Source organism: Pseudophryne corroboree, chromosome 1, assembly GCF_028390025.1.
Source record: "Pseudophryne corroboree isolate aPseCor3 chromosome 1, aPseCor3.hap2, whole genome shotgun sequence".
Lineage (NCBI taxonomy): Eukaryota > Metazoa > Chordata > Amphibia > Anura > Myobatrachidae > Pseudophryne > Pseudophryne corroboree.
This window is the reverse complement of record NC_086444.1, coordinates 1,075,323,746-1,075,343,137: the sequence shown is the minus strand read 5'-3', so window position 1 is coordinate 1,075,343,137 and position 19,392 is coordinate 1,075,323,746. Positions and strand designations below refer to the sequence as shown.

The 19,392-nt window shown below is 43.9% G+C and overlaps 1 protein-coding gene across 2 annotated transcripts in view; it reads right to left on the bottom strand.

Moving 5' to 3' along the window:
* Positions 1-19,392, bottom strand: part of KCTD8 (potassium channel tetramerization domain containing 8) — a 250,895-nt gene extending 231,503 nt beyond the window's left edge. Inside the window, exon 1 of one of the 2 annotated variants that reach the window (XM_063950645.1) lies at positions 18,339-19,392. In XM_063950645.1, coding sequence (XP_063806715.1) covers positions 18,339-19,137 — 799 coding nt within the window. In that variant the 5' untranslated portion in view covers positions 19,138-19,392. The remainder of the gene's footprint in view (positions 1-18,338) is intronic. The other variant, XM_063950636.1, reaches the window with a different exon arrangement.

The following is a 19,392-nucleotide window of genomic DNA, read 5'->3' as shown; positions in this document are numbered from 1 at the left end:
CCCCCGTATTATATATTAGGAGCTTTAGGCTGCACTACAAGCAGTGACAAAGAAAACACCAGTGTGCACCAAAGGTTAATTATGCCCTATATTAAAAGCTCTGGATTGTAGCCTCACTGCAGTTTGCAGTTGCAGCCAGCAGTGTGACACACATAGGGTTACAGCATCAGTGTGACACATCCCTATGGTCACGATCCCGACAGGGGTGAGTTAAGTATTCTAACTCCCCCTATCCTGTAGCCCTAACCCTCCCTTACCAAAGCTTAACCCTAGCCTCCCCCTTTAGTACCTAACCCTAACCTCCCCTTTAGTGCCCAAACCTAAACCTCCCTTTCCGCAGCCTAACCCTAACCTTCCCCCTTAATGTCTAAACCTAACTAACCCCCCAGTGGTGCCTAACTCCCACTCACCACAGCCTAACCCTAAACCCCTGGTCGCGCCTAAACCTAACACTCCTAGCAGCCAAAACCATAGCCTCCCAGCTACACTTACCTTCAAGATTCTGGCTGCCGGGATTACGAAATTTGGATGTTGACCTGTTTGGGATTTCAGCATCAGTATTCTGCCGGGTGTTGGGATTCAGGCTGCCGGGATCTTGAACGTATACCGTTTATCTAGCTTGGCCAATATTAACACTAAGAGTCCCAGTGAGGAGTGGACAGTCTCATAGGTCAGCAGTCAGCTCAGCAGTCATCTGCACTCGGCATCAGCATAGAGTTCTCCAGTGGTCCTGTATGAAATGGCAACCAAATCAATGTGGGAGGCTCTTATATTGAATCCAACACACGCTAGATATGATGCTGGGGAGAGTATTTTGCCTCGTTTTGGAAGGCGAGCAAGGCGCAGAAACCCAAGGCGGAGCCTGCATTTCCTAGGGTCCCATTTACGGAGCAAGCACATCTCTAATAGCCAGTTGTGATTACCATAGTTACAATGTTTACACTAGATTTCTAAATATGAAGTTCATGCCTTCGTCAAGACTATTGTATTAATAAATATGAAAATGTCTTTGAGGCCAAAAATTGTATATTATTCACTTATTTATGTAATGATCTCATGTAGAATAGATGGGGGAAGTATTTAAGACCAACATGTATGGAAACAAATACAACAAATTATTTCCCAGTTTGTCAGTCCATCTTTCACATTGCACTGTACCCTTTAAAAATGCAACATTATGCTATTATTGTTTTTAGTCCTTTAACAAATTTTCATGTAAGTTAGTACATTCAATAAAATGTATTTAAATAGCAAGTAGGGGAAAAGAACTAATATATGCATGAAAACATATGTATGCTTATCAACAGAATGTGATGGTATCTCTGCGGGTATGGAAGAGATTGGCTGCATGTGTAACTCAAACAGGATTTGCAAGGCAGTGTCAGCAAGATGCAAATATGCAAATATTTAATTTTTGTAGCTAGTTACCATTTCTTGTTACCCGTGACCCACAGCTCTGTGATCCTTTCCTGAACCCAGACTCTATTATGGTGTGACATTTGAAAATGTTTAACATTTTAATGGGCAAAGTTATTTACTGTTGAATGTTTCGTTTGGAACACTGAGTTGTGATTTCAGTTAATGATAATAAAACAGACACACATAGTAACTGAATAGGGAGAGCTGCATAAGTCAACACGTAAAAAGGAATATTGATAATGTTATTCAGAGATAAGCTTCCAGTTTTTAAAGAACAATAAGGGAGAATTAAATTGCTGGAAAACTTGTTCACCCAGCCAAATGTGTGCAGCACCTGCTGCATTTTAATGCAGTGGGAACTCACACAAAAGCATTGCCCATACACTTATGAGATTATCGGTACTATCCTTCGATTTCGACCACATCTGTGAGAGAAATCGAAGGATTGTATGAACATTTTAGTACCTTTCGACGCGATGCGCGGGCACGCCGGTCGAATATCGCGTCTCAAGATATTATGTGCTGCACATAATATTTATTGAATCGCAGTGCGATCGCATATGTTTCTAGAAACACATGCTATATATCGCACTGCGATGTGCGATGGGCACCTGCCGGGAGCGGCCAGAGGCCGCTCCCACTCGCCGGTGACGTGCCCATCACGTGATTGCCATGCGATCTATTGCATGATCGCATGGTAATCTTTTTGGCAGTTCAGGTGCGATTTCATTGCACCTGAACTGCCGGTGCGATGCCCCGCGATGTCGCGTCCATGGGCACCAATAGAGTAGCAAGCAATTTTGTATGAATTGGGGTGCAAATTGGATAGGCGAAAGGTGCGAGACAGGTTGCCCTTTAAACACCACGGCAATTCACAACCTTCGCCGGCATTTGAATTCCACCCTAAATCTGCAGATGGCATACAGTACAGTAGTTTTAAGAAACAATTAAATGCAATAGAGAACCTATGGATACTTTTCCAACAATAAAATGGGACTATAATAATTTCTTAAGGCCCTCCCATATCCAACATGCATGCGCCCCTCCAACAGTTCCCACTGCTAGAGTGACTGGACAGACCATAGCCTAGCCAGAGAAGAGTAGGACCCAGAGGGAACTGGAAATTAAGTAGTAGTGGGAGTGAGGGGCGGGCAGAATGGGGGGAGGAGGACCAGTGATGTGCAGTGAGGTAAATGGCTGGAGTGGCATTGGCTAAAATCACAGCCAGATTTACACACACATATATGAACCTGAGAGTTCTTGTGGGAATTATACAAAGCATTATACTGATGGAAATTTGTAGAGTTTTGATAAGAGATGTGCAGACAACGTAAGCAGGGGAGGTAGTGCCTGTCATACTCCAGTATACTCATAAGTTTTGACAAATAATAAACAACATACTGTACCTTTAAAAGTAAAAAGTGGGGAAACTGCAACTGGGTTCCAAAAATATAGTTAATAAAATTATCAAAAGATTAGTGTACAATATACGGTATAGTGTACATGTACGGAAAACATGTAGGGTAGGTTTAGATTTAAGATGATTGTACATGTTTTGCTCCTTCGAGTAATAAGTCTGTTTCACAGAGAATAACCATTCTACCTTTTAGTCTATTCAAGGAAATATATGTCTAAATATATCATATTTCCCTTATGAAAACATTTTTTGCTTTGCTAATGTAGAATAACCTTCTAAACTGATAAGCAGTGAATCTATACTTTCATAAATAAAATGCTGAATTTATTTTTTATTACACTACATAAGTGCTGATTTATTGTAAAGCAAACCTTAAGGATTCTCTGAAAGGTGCTTGTATCTATACACATATATATGTCAGCACTGTATCTGTAATAGCACACCACAAATCTTAGAAGCAGCTACTGTATTTGCTTTTAAGTAATGGTTAAATATGTTCATGTTATATATTTCATATATATTCTATATTCTCAATCTGAAATTGATTATATTATTATTATTATTATTATTATTATTATTATTATTATTATATGTTATTCACAAGAGTCCCAGAGCCCATACTTACCTTCTCTACTGGAAGTTGAGCATTATTCAGTTAGTCCCCACACCCACCAAATAGTGGGTACCCCTTCCATATCCTTCCCACTTTGTGGTGAAGTGGGTAGGATGGGATAAAATACTGAAAATGTTGGGTCCGAATGGAGGGGGCGGTGCTAAAATCAAACCAATTGTAGTCATTTTTGCTCTGCCCCTTCCTCAAGGATCGGCTGGTCCTAATGATGGAAAGAAATATCAGCTGGGCAAGCAGGGGGCGGGCATCTACGTCATTAGGCCCCTCCACATACTTAACCAGATGCTTACACAGGCATCATGCTTGGCAACGTTTCAGTGCCGTGCATTGTAGTGGCACTTTCATCAGGTCCTCTGATCCTTGGGGCCCGGTACATGTGTCCCCTTTGACCCCTACCCTTCCACCAGCCATGGCAGTGACTGATAGCTTGGGGAAGGGTGGGGGGGCCAGGGGCCGCAGCTGCAGCCAGACAGACCAGGGAAGGGAAGGGGGAGGGTGCAGGGGGCCAGCGCTAGAGTGATCAGCCGGGCTGTCCTGGCACTAACATGGGGAGGAAAGGGGGTGAACCGCAGCTGCAGCCGCACAGGCGGGCAATGGGGAGAAAGATAATACTTTCTGAAAAAACTTGTCTCTGCAAAAGGAGCCATTTTTTTGGAAGTGATACATTTGTTAGGTAGGAATGATGAATATTGAAAAAATTGTGACTGAGAAGGCTGAGAATTGAAAACTACAAATTCTCAGTTCACAATTTTTTCTTGATAAATATATGCCCTGCAGTCTTATATAAAGTATTACTTACTTTGAATTATGTTATGAGTGTGTAATACAAAGCCATCTGCATATTGTGATGCCATAATCTCACAAAATGAAATAACATTAAATAACCAAGCAAGGGCATCTTAAGAGATGAGGGGGCCCGTATGCAGACTCCAGGTGGGCCCCCTCTTCTCCACGGTGCCATAGGCTCTGTCATTGTGCCAGAATCTACTGTGCATGCGCAGATCTCCTAAAACATGACTCCCGCCATGTTCTGGAGACAAATTCGTACCGCACATGCGTGACGGCCATTTTGGATGTGATATTTTGCTGCAATGGCTGCAGCTGCAGCACCCGACGCTGGTCTCCAGAGAAGTAAGTTTAAAATATGGGTGCAATGTGTGCAGTGGGGACCCCCCTGGACCCAGGTGCCCATGTGCACCGCACACAGTGCACCCATGATAGAAACGCCTATGTAACCATGTGTTTTGACACTTGGGAGAAATTCCTGAGCTGAACCACTGCCGGGAGATTTTAGGTCACAGGTTAACCCCAGGATTTATGAAATCGGTATTAGGCCACAATGGACATTTCACTGCTAGGACCATTTTCTATTTTAAATGCAATTTATTCATATTTTTATGCCTATTTAGTAAAAAGATTTTTTGTTATAAATAGTTCCTCCATTAGGAAAATGGCTGGTTCTAGAACTTGTAGCGCCCAGGCTGAAAATTTACTTTGGCGTCCAGGCTCCCAAATTCAAAACAGAGTTAGTGGCCGCCGATGACGCACTGCAAAAAAATAGGGGTGTGGCTTCATGGGAAAGGACTTAGTTGCAGAATAGTAGTGTCTGTCAGTCACATTACACCACACAGTAGTACCCCTTATACACATTACGTCAGGTAGAGCCTCTTATACAACACAGGAAATACAAAAACAAAGGGGGGAAAAATGATTTATGCCCTTTACACTATTTGTAATGTTCCTCCTTATAGTAATGCTCCTTACACATTATGCCACACACCATAATGCCCATTACACATTATTCCACACACCGTAATGCCCATTAAGCATTATGCCACAAATTATAATGCCCATTTCACATTATGCCACACATCATAACACCGATTACACATTACGCCACACACTGTAATGCCCATTACACATTATGCCACACACCGTAATGCCTATTACAACTTATGCCACACATCGTAATGCCCATTACACGTTATGCTACACACAGTAATGCCTATTACAACTTATGCCACACATCGTAATGCCCATTACACGTTATACCACATACTGTGATGCCCATTACATATTATGCACACACTGTAATGCCCATTGCATGTTATGTCACACATTATAACACCCATTACATGTTATGCCACACAACATAATGCCCGTTACATGTTATGCCACACAGTGTAATGCCCATTCCATATTATGCAAGACAGTCTAATGACCATTACATGTTATGCCACATACCGTAACGCCAATTACATGTTATGCCACATTGTAATGCCCATTACATATTATTACACACACCATAATGCCCATTACACGTTATGTCCCACAGCGTAACACCCATTACACGTTATGCCCCACATTATGCCATACACTGTAATTCCTGTTACACATTATGCAACATACAGGTATGCCCTTGACACCATTATATGCTCAATACACAATAATGTCACTTTACAAATTATGTCCCACAGTAAGGCTTCTTCTTACTTTTAAATTACCTGCTCGTTGCCAGGGGTCTCATGCTCGTTGCTAAGGATTTCCTACTCTGGATTCTATGCTCATTGCCACTGGTTTCCTGCTCATTGCCAGTGGTTTCCTGCTTGTTGCCAAGGATTTCATGTTCGTTGTTAGGGGTTTCATGCTTTGGGTTCCATGCTCATTGCCAGGGGTTTCCTACTCATTGCCAGTGGTCTCATTCTCATTGCCAAGGGTTTCATGCTTGTTGCCAAGGGTTTCATGCTAGTTTTAAAGGGATTCTAGCCTGGGTTGCATGCTAGTTGCCAAGGTTTTTATGCTCATTCCAGGGGTCTTGTGCTCATAGCCAGGGGGCTCATGCTGGTTGTCAGGGGTTTACAGGAGAATATGCATTTCTGCATCTTCTTCCGCCACAAGCGTTCCCAGAGATTTCAGATGATAGAGGTCCTACTTGACCTCTAGCGTCTGTCTCCCTGCTGTCCTCCAGATGCTAGAGGTCAAGGAGGATCTCTAGCATCTGTCTCCCTCCTTGGTGTCCCTCCTTGGCTGCGCCCATGCAGCCCACGGCATCTGTTGGAGCCAGCCTGCGAGTGGGCAGCGGGCACCTGCGGGGTGACTGTGGCTGTGCCATCAGGCCGCAGTGCCACAGACAGCCGCCCTGCTTTCCCGCACCTAAAACCACTCCTGATTAGGAAGACTGTATATATGCTTGTGCCTGCTGATTGTGGCCCCTGCTTGTTTCTCCACTTGTGCCACCTGCTTGTGTCTTCACTTGTGCCTGCTGCTTGTGCCCCCTGCTTGTGTCTGCTGCTTGTACCCCCTGCTTGTGTCTCGACTTGTGCCCCTTACTATAAATCAGAACTCAGGAATGAGAAAAATCAAAGCAAATTATGATTTGCAGGCAGAAATATGAAAAAAATGCTTTAATAAGTAGGTGGTATGCAAAGATTACCTGAAAGAACACCAGCAGACAACAATTATTTGTTCTTTTTTTACATGTCCATGGCATATTATGATCTGTAACTTTAAAGTTTGGAGGCATGTACAAATGTCTTACTTCACAGCACTTCCTTACTTGCATGGTTGGATTTCACGCTTCAATAACTTGCAGATTTTTCCCAAAGTAAAGCTTGTTTAAAACTCAGTAAACTATGAAATTACTTATGATAGTAAGGAGACATCAGGAAAGACTCTACTTTGTTTAAAATTGACTTCTTTATCTTATGCAAATGTAATCCAATTGAAAACAATGAATACTTTTGCAGGCAGTGAAATCAGGAAGAGTCGGGTGAGTGCAAAGCCAGAGAGGTACCGCTGGGTAAAACCTTTCAGATTGTCCACATTTCATTTGTTTAAATCAAAATTCATTTTAACAAGTTGGAAGCACAGATGCTTACAACATTATAACTAAACTATAAAGCACAGGAATACTCCAGTTTTCCTTGACTCTTTCATTACCCAGAGGAAATAAATAAATACCTTGCAAAAGACAACAGAGCACAGTGAGATCACAGCATAAAATGAACTGGCTTGTGTTATGCTAATAGATTTTTGTGCAGCTGCACCTACATTTCTGGCAAAATGTATGGGAGTAAAATGGCAATATACATAGCAGTTATAAACAGAATGATTATAGTGTCAATATGATGATGCACCCACAACCTTAATCTATGTCTATATGCAGAGATGGATTTAGACCTCATGGGGCCCTAAGAAAGATACCGGTTTGGGGCACCCCTCCTTCAGAAAATCCATAGTACTATATTTTCATTCCTGATTCATTCTCCATACATTATTTTTTTTCCTTATAGTAATGTCCCTTACATGTTATGCACCACACTCCAATACCCCATACATATTATGCCACACACCGTAATGCCCCTTAAACATTATGGCAAACACCATAATGTCCTTTACACATTATGCCACACCGTAATGCCCATTACACATTATACCACACCATAATGCCCCTTACACATTATGTCACACACCGTTTTGCCTCTTAAACATTATAGCACACACTGTAATGCCCCTTATACATTATGCACCACACCGTAATGCCCCTTACACATTATGCCATACACCATAATGCCTCTTATACATTATGCACCACACATTGTACTTTCCATTATATATTATGCACCACACACCGTAATGCCCCTTATACATTATGCACCACCCCCGTAATGCTCCTTACACATTATACACCACATTGTAATGCCCCTTACATGTTATGCACCACACAGTAATGCCACATGATGCTTAACAGTAATATAAATGGTAGCCTCAAACTTAAAAGGCTGGGAGGCTGTGTCCTATCTGGGTGGTCTTGGTTACAGCTGCCCCACTACTTTGTACCAGGAATCAGGGGGTTCCTGGGCTATTTACTGCAGGGGAAGATTGTTGGGTCCCTGAACTGCCACAGCGAGGGACAGCATGGTCAGTCTTGGCATGGGAGGAGTCTCCGAGGGATCGCAAAAAAAGGTGAGAAGAGCTAGGTCCTAAATTTATAAGGATGTCTAAAAAGCATATTAATGCACTGGGGAATAGTGGGGATATACTGCAAGGGATAGGGCTCTGCACTGCATCATACCATGCATAGGCATGGCTAGCAGTGGCTGCACAAATACTGGAGATACATAAGTGCCTACAGAGCTGGCTCTTGCTATCAGTGTACAAGTTAAGGTGTTGTAGAAGAAAACCATAAGTCACTAAAAAGCAGGTTAGTGAACATGCACATTAGGGACATACCATTTAGGCATATTGTGGAGGCTGACCTACCCTCAACTCTCTTCTGCTCCCGGGTGCAGCACGGAGAATGACAGCTCCACTGTCCAGCAGCACTGTGTGTGCTGTGAGCCGGGGGCTGGGGATGGGAGTACTGCAGCCAATCAGCGAGAGGGTGGATGAGACAGATGAATGCAGAAGCTAATCAGAGGGAGGGCAGGGTGAGTGTGTGCATTGCTTGGGTCCACGTTCTTATGCTCTGTGCTGGCCAAGCTCAGTGAGGTCAGAGTTTAGTGCTGCTGCTCTGATCAGTGTCAGTGGTGCATAGGACGGACGGGTCACCCACTGGGAGTCGGCTTATACCAATACCACCTGGATTAGAGTGCATGCTTCAGCACCATCTCTATGGTTTGGATCAGGGTCGGATTTCTGGGTGCCCGATAACAGGCCCCATGGTACCCCTCAGGCTATAGGCGCACGGCTAGGTTGCCTACCTGTAAATCTGGCCTTGTCTATATATAAACCTGTTACAAATGTTTTTCTGTCTATACATATTATTGTATCATGTGTATTAGGGTTTAGTCTGATGGAAATTTAAAATGAATTATGGAGATATGCCATTGATCCTTCAGCTGATGTGACCCCCTCTCTCTGCTTGTCTTCCACGGGTAAATTGGATTCATACTACCAGGATCTCTGCATCTGCTAAATGCCTTTTCTGCTAAACATTGTTAGGTAAATTGGATTTTATATTAGTAACACTCAGTCTGTAGTTAGATAGGAAATAATTGTGTATTAGTGGGGGTCACTTGACTCTGTGTTCACACTTTGATATAAACCTTTTGCTTTAGGTGGAGTCTTCTGGGGGTGGGGGCTTTCAATTAGGCCTCTACACATGCCTGCATGTTCTATTAAATCAGTATAGTGTAGGCTGTAAAGCCGTGTTAGTGTAAAAGTGTAATGTGTTATGGAATTTTAAAATGAATGACGGAGATATGCTGGAGATCCTTCAGCTGATGTGATAAACAGGAGTAAAACAAGGACAATGCACCTACTTTTATACCTCCACCAAACAGACTGCTTTCAACAAACAACAGTGAGTTAACTAATTCACCACCTACAACACCTGCTGGATGCACAACCTGCAAACCCCTCACAGAACTCCCTGTCTATAACCTTCAATGATCACAACCATTGCTTTCTATTATTCAAAATATCACTATCTACTGTGTCACGCTATCAGTTTGCCATTATTCCCCACAAAATCCTGTCTGCACTGCCTTTGCTTTTAGTATACTTGCTTTAAGTTTGCTATATTTTTTGTAAGTATTTTCACCCTCTCCATTCTCACAATCTTCCTCTGGTTACCACTAATGTACTGTACCGAAGCTATGGTTCCAAGACTCTGTCCCATACCAATCCATTCTGCCAGCTCTCACCTCACCCCAAGGTCCCAACCACAGTATGCGACCAGTCAGATAAACAGTGTTAGCAGCGGCAGGGAAGAGAAACTTCCCTCCACTGCTGCTCTCAGAGGGACCAGAAGATCCCTCCACCTCCCTGCACCTTCTCCTCAGTGTTGCCGATCATTGCTGATCGGTCAGCACGGCAGGACCCCACACCCAGTGGCTGCAGACAATGGCAGCCACTGGGAAAGTGTAAACCAGCCTCCCGCTTCCCCCCCCCCAGCACCCCCCCTGTGTGCCTGAAAGCTGTCTGGGGTGTAAAAAGTAACTTTGCGATGGTCGCAATGTTACCGATATTCCGATGTTTGAGAAAAATTCTATTTTTAAAAAATATTTTTTTTCTTTTTTTTAACTAAAAACATTTTGGGTAAGGTTAAATTCATGTTCTTCACCTAATTCACTCATAAAAAAAACCCAACAATTTCTGAGCGGTTTTTGGTGAAAAAAATCATCAGTTAAGTGGTTAACCTTCTCGACATTACCGAAAGCTGGTTCTCCTCCTCTGACTGCAGCTCCCCTGCTGCCCTCTTCTATAGGGGCTTCTTCATCATCCACTCTGTTAGAGCTGTTAATCACCAAGGTGGTGGAATGGGAATCCTCTTCTCCCCAAACTGCACCTTTTACGTCATACCACCTGAACCCTCCCTCATTTTCTCCACCTTTGAGGTCACACATCTGCCACTTCTACCCTATCTATCTCCATGTGGCAGTAATTTACCGACCCCCCCTCCCCATTCCTCGACAACGTTGCTGCCTGGCTTCTCCACTTCCTCTCCTCTGACCTCCTCTCTGTCAACCTTGGTGACTTTAACATCCTCACCTGCTAGCTACCGCTCCATCCCTCTTCTCCCATTTGCCTCCAAATAATTTGAGAGGCTGGTATACAGCCGAATCACCAGTTACCTCTTTGACAACTCCATCCTGATCCTTTTCAAACTGGATTTCACCCCCTCCACACCACTGAAACTGCCCTTGTCAAAGTCACCAATGACCTGCTTTTGGCCAAATCTAGGGTCACTTCTCTCTGCTCATCCTCCTGGACCTCTCTGCTGTCTTTGACACTATATACCATCCTCTCCTATTTTTCAGTGTTTGCCTCAGACTCCACCTCACCCCCTTCCATCCTCCCCATCGATGTCCCACAGGGCTCTGTACTGGGCCCCCTTCTCTTCTCTCTGTACACCTCTTCCTGGGTGCGCTTATAAGCTCATTCGGCTTTCAATACCATCTCTATGCCGACGATGCGCAACTATAGCTCTCCTCTCCTGACCTCTTCATCTCTGTCCTCTCTCGGGTATGCAGCTGCCTCTCCACCATCTCTTCCTGGATGTCTGAGAGCTCCCAGAAGCTCAACATGGACAAAACCAAACTCATCATCCTTTCCCCGTCCAGGGTTTCCACCCTCCCTAATATCTCTGTTACTGTTGACAACACCATCATCCTGCCTGTTTCCCAACTCCGCTGCTTGGGCGAAACTCTTGACTCCTCCCTTTCCTTCATCCCCCATGTTCAGTCTCTGGCTCAATCCTGTCGGATCCAGCTATGCAACATCGCTTGGATCAGGTCGTTCCTTTCCAAGAGTGCGACTAAATTTATTATCCACTCACTGGTCATCTCATGGCTCGACTATTGCAACATTCTACTCACTGGCCTCTCATGCTCATATCTCACTCCACTCCATTCTCAACTCCACAGCTCGACTTATCTTCCATTCCCGCTGCTCTACATCTGCCAATCCTCTTCGACAAAACTTGCACTGGCTCCCATTCCCCTACAGAATCCCCTTCAAGCTCCTCACCCTCAAATACAAGGCCCTCTCTAACTACACTGCTCCCTAGATCTCCAACCTCCCTCCCACCCACTCCGGTCGGCCAATGACCGTCACCTCTCCTCTACCCTGGTCACTGCATACTATGCTCGAATCCAAGATTTTACCCGTGCTGCCCCCCTTCACTGGAATGAGATCCCTCACTCTATTAGCCTCTCCCTGACCTTGCAAAGCTTCAAATGGGCACTGAAAACTCACCTGTTCATCAAAGCGTACCCTTCTGCATAACCTAGTTGAGGCCACTCTCTCAACCCACTACCTCGTGCCTTGGCCATCTGTGCCTTGTTTACTTCCTACCCTTCCTACCATCAGGCTGCCTTTTGCTTGCTCACATCTCATGTAACCTGTCTATCTCCCCCCACCCCCTAGATTGTGAGCCTACCAGTTGCACTTCCAGTGAGAATAGTGGAGTAAATGTATTATGCGTGCCGCTATAACACTTTCTGCTTCACATCATTACCGAGACGAAGCAGTAAGGGACTTTGACAAGATGTATTAACATCTTGTCTGCTGAAGCAGGGGTGTGAAAACTCTCCCCTCCAGCGATGTCCCCTGAGTGCACAGCTTAGTGCTGATGCTCTGTGTCTCCTTTTCAGGTCAGATCTACTGCGCATTTGCGGAATCTCGCTACATGATGAAGTCTGGAGCCAGCACCTGTCACAGCCAGGGACAGCTCTGTCCCTGCTGTGGACATAGGGCATTACCACCTGCAGCTGTCAAAACTGATAGCTGCAGGTGATCATACATTGCCCCTGCATATCGTCATGGTATCTAATAGATGGCAGCGCCGATATGGACAGGGGCACACAGATTATACATTTACCCCATTGTTAGAAAAACTTTGCCTTATATAAACAGGCATTCCTGATATCACATCATTGTCATTAGTCAATTAAGCCATGTATAAGGGCAAATTCACTAGTATTTGACATATGATTGGAAATTATTTACTTAATGAACATTCTGTTCCACAGACTCTATAATGTTTTATTATTCTACAGAATGGAATCTATATTGTCACTCACAGTGCCCCCAAGCCACACTAGGATGGATTTGGGGATAAGGGCAGAGTGGTGGTGGCAAGGACCATTTCACAAACAATGGGAATGTCGTTTTCTAGACATGCCTTGGTGAGGGTCTGCGTCTTCTGACATAGATTTCCTGACCCTGGCAAAGTGAAAACCTTAGCCATCTTGTCTGTTACCTGAGAGTTACTCATATGGCTGATGCTATCAGAGGACTCAGCCGCAGATCACAGAAGGTTGCAGGAGGCATCTATGTACACAGGACATCTCCTGCAGCATTAGTATTTTTACACACAACAGCTGCTTCCAAAGAGACAAGATAAAGTGAGAAACAGGATAAAGGCTCCAAGCTGAAGAGGAAGAGATGAGAGTGAGTATACTGGACTCAATTACTGGAGGGAGGAAATTAGGGTGTGTGAGTGGCAGAGAGGGGAGGTGGATCTGACAAAAAGAGGTTTCATTATGGATTATGTAAGTGTATGTGGCAAAGACAAGAGCTGTGATTAAAGAGAGGCCAAGTGGTGGGGGAGAACAGAAATGTGTTGTTGGCCAGGGTGGAGGTGTTAAGGTGCATACATACTATGCGATATGCTCCATGAGTGACATTGCCTAGTGTGTCCCCCTCCTGGCCCGGGCCGCCTGTCGTGGGCATATACACTGTGTGATATCACAATGGGGGTCATTCCTACCTGATCACTAGCAGGCTACTTTAGCACTTCTGCGATCAGGTAGTCGCTGCTACAGGGAGGGAGGAATCGCTGCGCAGGGCTGCGCTCGCTTGTGCAGAGAGCTGCACAAACAAAAGTTTGTGCAGTGTCTGCACAGCTCAGGACTTACCCGCTGCGATCATCCAGGATGGAGCTGACATCAGGATCCCTCCCTGGAAACGGCTGTGCACGCCTGCGTTCGGACGGACACTCCCTGAAAACGGTCAGTTGACGCCTCCGACCGGCCTCTTCCAGTCAATCTTCTTGCGGTCGCGGGTGCGATCACTTTCTTTGTTAGTTCTGTCGCTCCCTGGAGACAGCCGTCGCTAGGGAGCGACGTGCCTGCGCATTGTGACCCATACGCAGGTGCACTACAGACCTGATCGCACCACTGTGAAAAACAGCAGCGTGCGATCAGGTCCGAATGACCCCCAATATTATTTTATCGCCTAGTGTACAGGCCTTATGACTTGATGGGCATTTGTTGGGCAAGATGTTGTCTATGCTCAGCAGAATGGAAGTGCCAAAGACGAAGCATGGAGACTAGTTTACAGCAGACTATTCAACAACAGATGCATCTGAGATGCATTTGCATTCTCCCTGGGACTGCCGTAATGCGCATGCGCTGGACCCGAACTGCATATGCAAGGGCGGGGAGATCCAATTGCATCTCAGTTATGCAAATGCAAATGCCTGTTTGACAGGCAGAGGCATTCACGGGGCAGCGAAGCGGTATTGCGGGGAAAGCAGAGGTGGGGCGGTGTCATATTTGGGGTTGCTGCTTGACGTTGCTGCAGATGTGAGTGAAAACATTTCCGTCCTGTGCCTGCCTTCCCAGCCTGGCTGTCAAGGCAGGGGGGCTTCCACAATTTCAGTGATGTGCATTGCTGCTGGCCATTAGCTTGCTGGGCAGCCTTACCCCGTGCTGGGTGGTCCCCAGCATGCTATCACAGCCAGTTGCAGTTTTGCTATTTTAGCAAAACTGCAACTGTAGCTGAATAAAGTCCACAGTGCAGACACACGCTTGATATGCTAAGAAAATGGGTGTATGTTCAACAGATTTCTGGTTGACAGGTTTCACATCTATATATTAAAATCAATTGATAAAAAATTATATAATCACATTGTTTGCGTCCACCTCTGAATCAGGCCCAATGTGCTGTTGTGATTTCTCATGGATTCTCACAAACAAAAATATGCTAATGTCAGCTTTTTCATTCCTCTTGTGTGTTTCAGTGCAAAGGATTAAATAAACCCTGCACTATATCTGTACTGGAGGATCCAATTACTCCACAATCGATGCACTATCAGCCAAAATATTGGCTCTCCAAGCAGCACCTTCCTAGCACAGCACCTCCCTTGTAACTTTCTCAAAATATGGGCACTGTGGTTGCAGTGGTTGAGGTCTCTTCCTAGTCTCCACCGTGAAATGACCATGGATAGCAGATGCCATCTCAAGTTGGGATACGTTCAGGATCTTGGCAGTCAGGATACCAGTACTAGAATCCTGACACGTGACCAGAAGACCAGCACTGGAATACCGATATTATCTGAAATGCCGACGCCAGAATCCTGACAGCCAGCATCCCGATAATTAGGTTTAGTCTGAGTGGAGGGGGGGGGGGGGAATTATGTTTAGGCACCAGCGAGGAGAGTTAGGCTGTAAAGAAGGGAGGGTTTACGGTTAGGCTGCAGGGTGGAGGGGTTAGGTTTAGGCACCATCGGGAAGGTTTCGGTTAAGCTGCAGGATGGTGGGTTAGGTTTAGGCATCTACGGGAGTGTTAGGGTAAGGCTGCAGGGAGAGGGTTAGTGTTATGCTATGGTAAGGGATGGCGGGGGTTAGGACGGTAGGGGGTGAGGGTAAGTATACTTACCGAACCCCTGTTGGGATATCCTCTATCGGGATGCTGCTGTCTGTCTTTTGACCGCCGGCATCCTGAACATCAGGCACGCATATCACACCCCCAAAGTCATAGTAAAGTTGTAAACAATTGGTTTGCATGACGCAGTAAGGGCTTCCTTGATTTTGTGTGCATGCGCAGTAGCAAAAAAAAAATGCTCAACTTTGCACTGCATCCACCTCTAAATCAGGCCTATTGTCAGTTGCTATAAGCTTTCACCCCTTTCACCAGAAGTACACAGGAAAGAGTGAGGGGATGGTGCAAGAGTGAAACAACAGGGGAAGGAAGAAGGAGAGGTGAGGAAAAACTGGGTGGGAAAAGAGAGAAAACGGGACAAAGAGTGAAAGAAGATAAAGAGCAATGAATGCAGAGAAATAGAGGGAGGGGGGACATAGATAAAAATAAATACATTAATAAAATAAGCCCAGGCAATGCATTACAGCGATAGATAGATAGATAGATAGATAGATAGATAGATAGATAGATAGATAGATAGATAGATAGATAGATAGATAGATCTAGCTCTTAATTATATGTGAATTGCTATTTTGTCCTGTTGCCCCACATTCAGTATCGCACTTGAAATCTGATAGTGGAGACGGACGGCACAAACAGAAAAAAAACAACAACAGCGGACCACTTACTTCAATGTTCCAGTAATACATATATACATATTAGGAGCAGTGTTAATCTGTGTGTGTAAGAGAGAGAGGGAACACTGAGAGAGGGAAGAGAAATATATGCCTCAGACTAGCAGTTTATTAGTGTGATCTGCATTATGTCTCAGATTTATCCTTTTAACCACTGGTAAGCTACTAATCTACTTTTACGACTGTGATCAGTCTCAACCATTTTACTCCCAAGGCATTGTATTTAGCACTCTCATCTTAAAGCATTATACCAGTAATTGCTACTTTTAGCTGCAGAAGTAAATTGTTGGATTCTACAATTCCCCCCTCTTGCATAAGCTGTGAAAATAGCAAATCACAGCAGAGAGCCATGTACCCACCAATACTATTATTTCTCTTAAAGCCTTCACAGCAAGCTTAGAATCCCATTAAAATGTTTCTCAGTGGATGTAGACTCTTGACAGAAAATTCCTCTGAAGTATTTTCCTGTTTGTCTTGTTGCTGACTTACCATTAAAGCTAATTACTCTGGGGCCATTGTCCTTTATTACACACTTAGCGTACATTTAAAAGGTTTGGATTAGCAACAATTGCAGGCATGGTTTGCAGTCAGATGCAGATATGCTAAGCAGAGGTACTGTAATTAGAAATGATACCATGAAAACAATATATGTCATAACAAATATACATTATAATGACTTGCTCACATCACTAATTTCCTTCAATTTATAACATTCAGCAACTTAATATTATGTTAAAGTGCCACTTTCAGTTCAAAATATTGTAAGTAGATTGTGCTTTTTTTTTCTTAGCTGAGAAGGCGTAAGAGCAGCAGTTGTATTGTGATTGCCATTGGCAGTAAGCAGCTGAGCTGCTTTTACACATTTTTTTGTAATCTCAGGTAGAGTGTGTGTTGACTTTATAGTTGATGAGGACTGAATCTTGAGTTAAAACAAGTGGTAAAAAAACCCTCAAAACACAGTGTTCACACTGATAAAAACACAAAATAATGTGATGAACCTAGAACAGCCTTGTCAGAGACAATAAAAGACAATTGTACTTCCTTCCTGAGATTTCCTGTGGTCCTTTTCAAGTATCCCTGTCATCTCATATTCAAGGAAACTCACAAGATTCCATGTATGTGCACATGATTTAGTGTGTAGTGGTGTCCACAGAGGGGCTGATGCAATAATGCCTCAAATTGAATGTGCAATTTGTGGTCATTAAAAAAGGTACAATTGCAATCTTATGTAAAGAGTCAACTTTCTTAACATGTGTCCGGGTCAGCAACAAAAGCATATGCTCCTGATTTTTGCCAGATATATGTCCCATACAGTATATTTATCTCCCAGCTAGGCTCATGGTTTTAACCATTTAATTAATTTTCAATTAGCGCTTTTGATATTAGACATAAGTAAACCTTCTAAAAATGTGCTAACAGAAACAACTCTGTCTCATGTACTAAATAAATAAAAAAACGTTTTGCTTAAGCACATACACACACTAAAGTACATTATATGCCTGAGAAATGGAAAAAAAATCACCAATCAGCATCAAGAGCTTTTTCAAACAGCCAATCACAAGCAAGGACCATCATTATCATCATCCACTATTTGCACCTACCCCTGACCAGCCATAAATAATATGGCTTTGTTAAGTGCATACAACTCTTTTCCCCAGTCTGCATGTGTTGTAAATTGCACAAACACACCTTACTGTGTTAAACCTATGTCCCATCTATCCAGATATAAGCACCCATAAATAGATTAATTTGACCATTTTTCTGGACACATGTAGAGTACAATCACTCAGTGTATATGACACAAACTGGCCCAATGCTCACTCTGCATCAGTTCCATTTTGTACAACAAACCATAAAATAAAGAATGATTATTTATTGCAGCATATAATATGATCATATGGTGTGCACTTCTTTTGATTTATTTAGAAATGTATGCATTTATTTCATTTTAACTAGATGACACATATTTAGTTAGACTTATTTAGAAAATGTAAAGAAACAAATGAATATGCAAAATACATTACGTTTTCATTTACACTCAGCATCTAATTATATGTAAATATTTTTATAGGGTGCTGTAACTTACTGAAAAATATGTACTCTGTATAGCTGCTCCAGATTTTGTCATCCCTGTACTGGTTGACAAAGGCTGCTGTTCCAGTAGAATTGCACGCTACCATGTGAAACCCAGCTTCCGAGAGCCTGTCAAAAGCTTGCTCCAGGTAAGTGAATTTTAGGTAGAACCTGGATGTGTACTTTTCTGGGGGACGATCAGGGTCTCTACTCTCATTCAAGGTTTCTCCAAAAACTTCTTTTGCTAAAGCTATCCTACCACAAACCATTATCCTGGCAACTCTTCTGAATTTGGCATCAGCCTGGTTATCTCTGACCATGGTGTAGGAGCCTCTGTAGCCTATAGTGATGAAGCCAGATTTTTTATCCAACGCTGCAGATCTGATCAGGTCACTGCACTGGGAGTTCTCTTCAAGATCACTCTGACAGCCCTCATCGTTCAGAGAACTCTGCTTGGTGACTTTAGGCGTCAGTATCTTCACCAGGTCGGTGAGCTGGAAATACTCAGCTTCCTTTAAAAGTCTTTCCTTTTCTGGGAAGTGATCTGGGAGAGAGAGCTGCTTGTCCCGCAGATAGTCCAGTACATATCTGAAAAGGAAGCCATCCCTGTCTATGAAGAACCGTGCTCTGTTGTCCCTGGGCAGCTCCTTCACGTTGTTCCTACAAAACATGCTATACAAAGTGCTGTCCGGAACACTGGTGAGCGTGGAGTGCTTTGTCACATAGACTTGGCCACCCACGTTCAGTTCCACCACGTCTGGAAAGGGAAAGGACATCTCGCTGATCGGGAGGATTGTATCTTTCAGAGCCATATCTCCACATCAACATGCAGAAAGTGATGCTTTGTAATACACACACCAATTTCTGTGATAATTCCGTGACTGTGCCCCTGCTGTTAAATCCAGGTACAATACACGAAGCGGAGCAAAGGACAGGTGACTCCTTATTCAGACTCACAACGGTGCACGATCAGCACCAGGGACAGCGGCACAGATACACTGCACTGTGTGAGAGAGCAACTATCAGCACCAAGGACAGCGGCACAGATACTGTGCACTGTGTGAGAG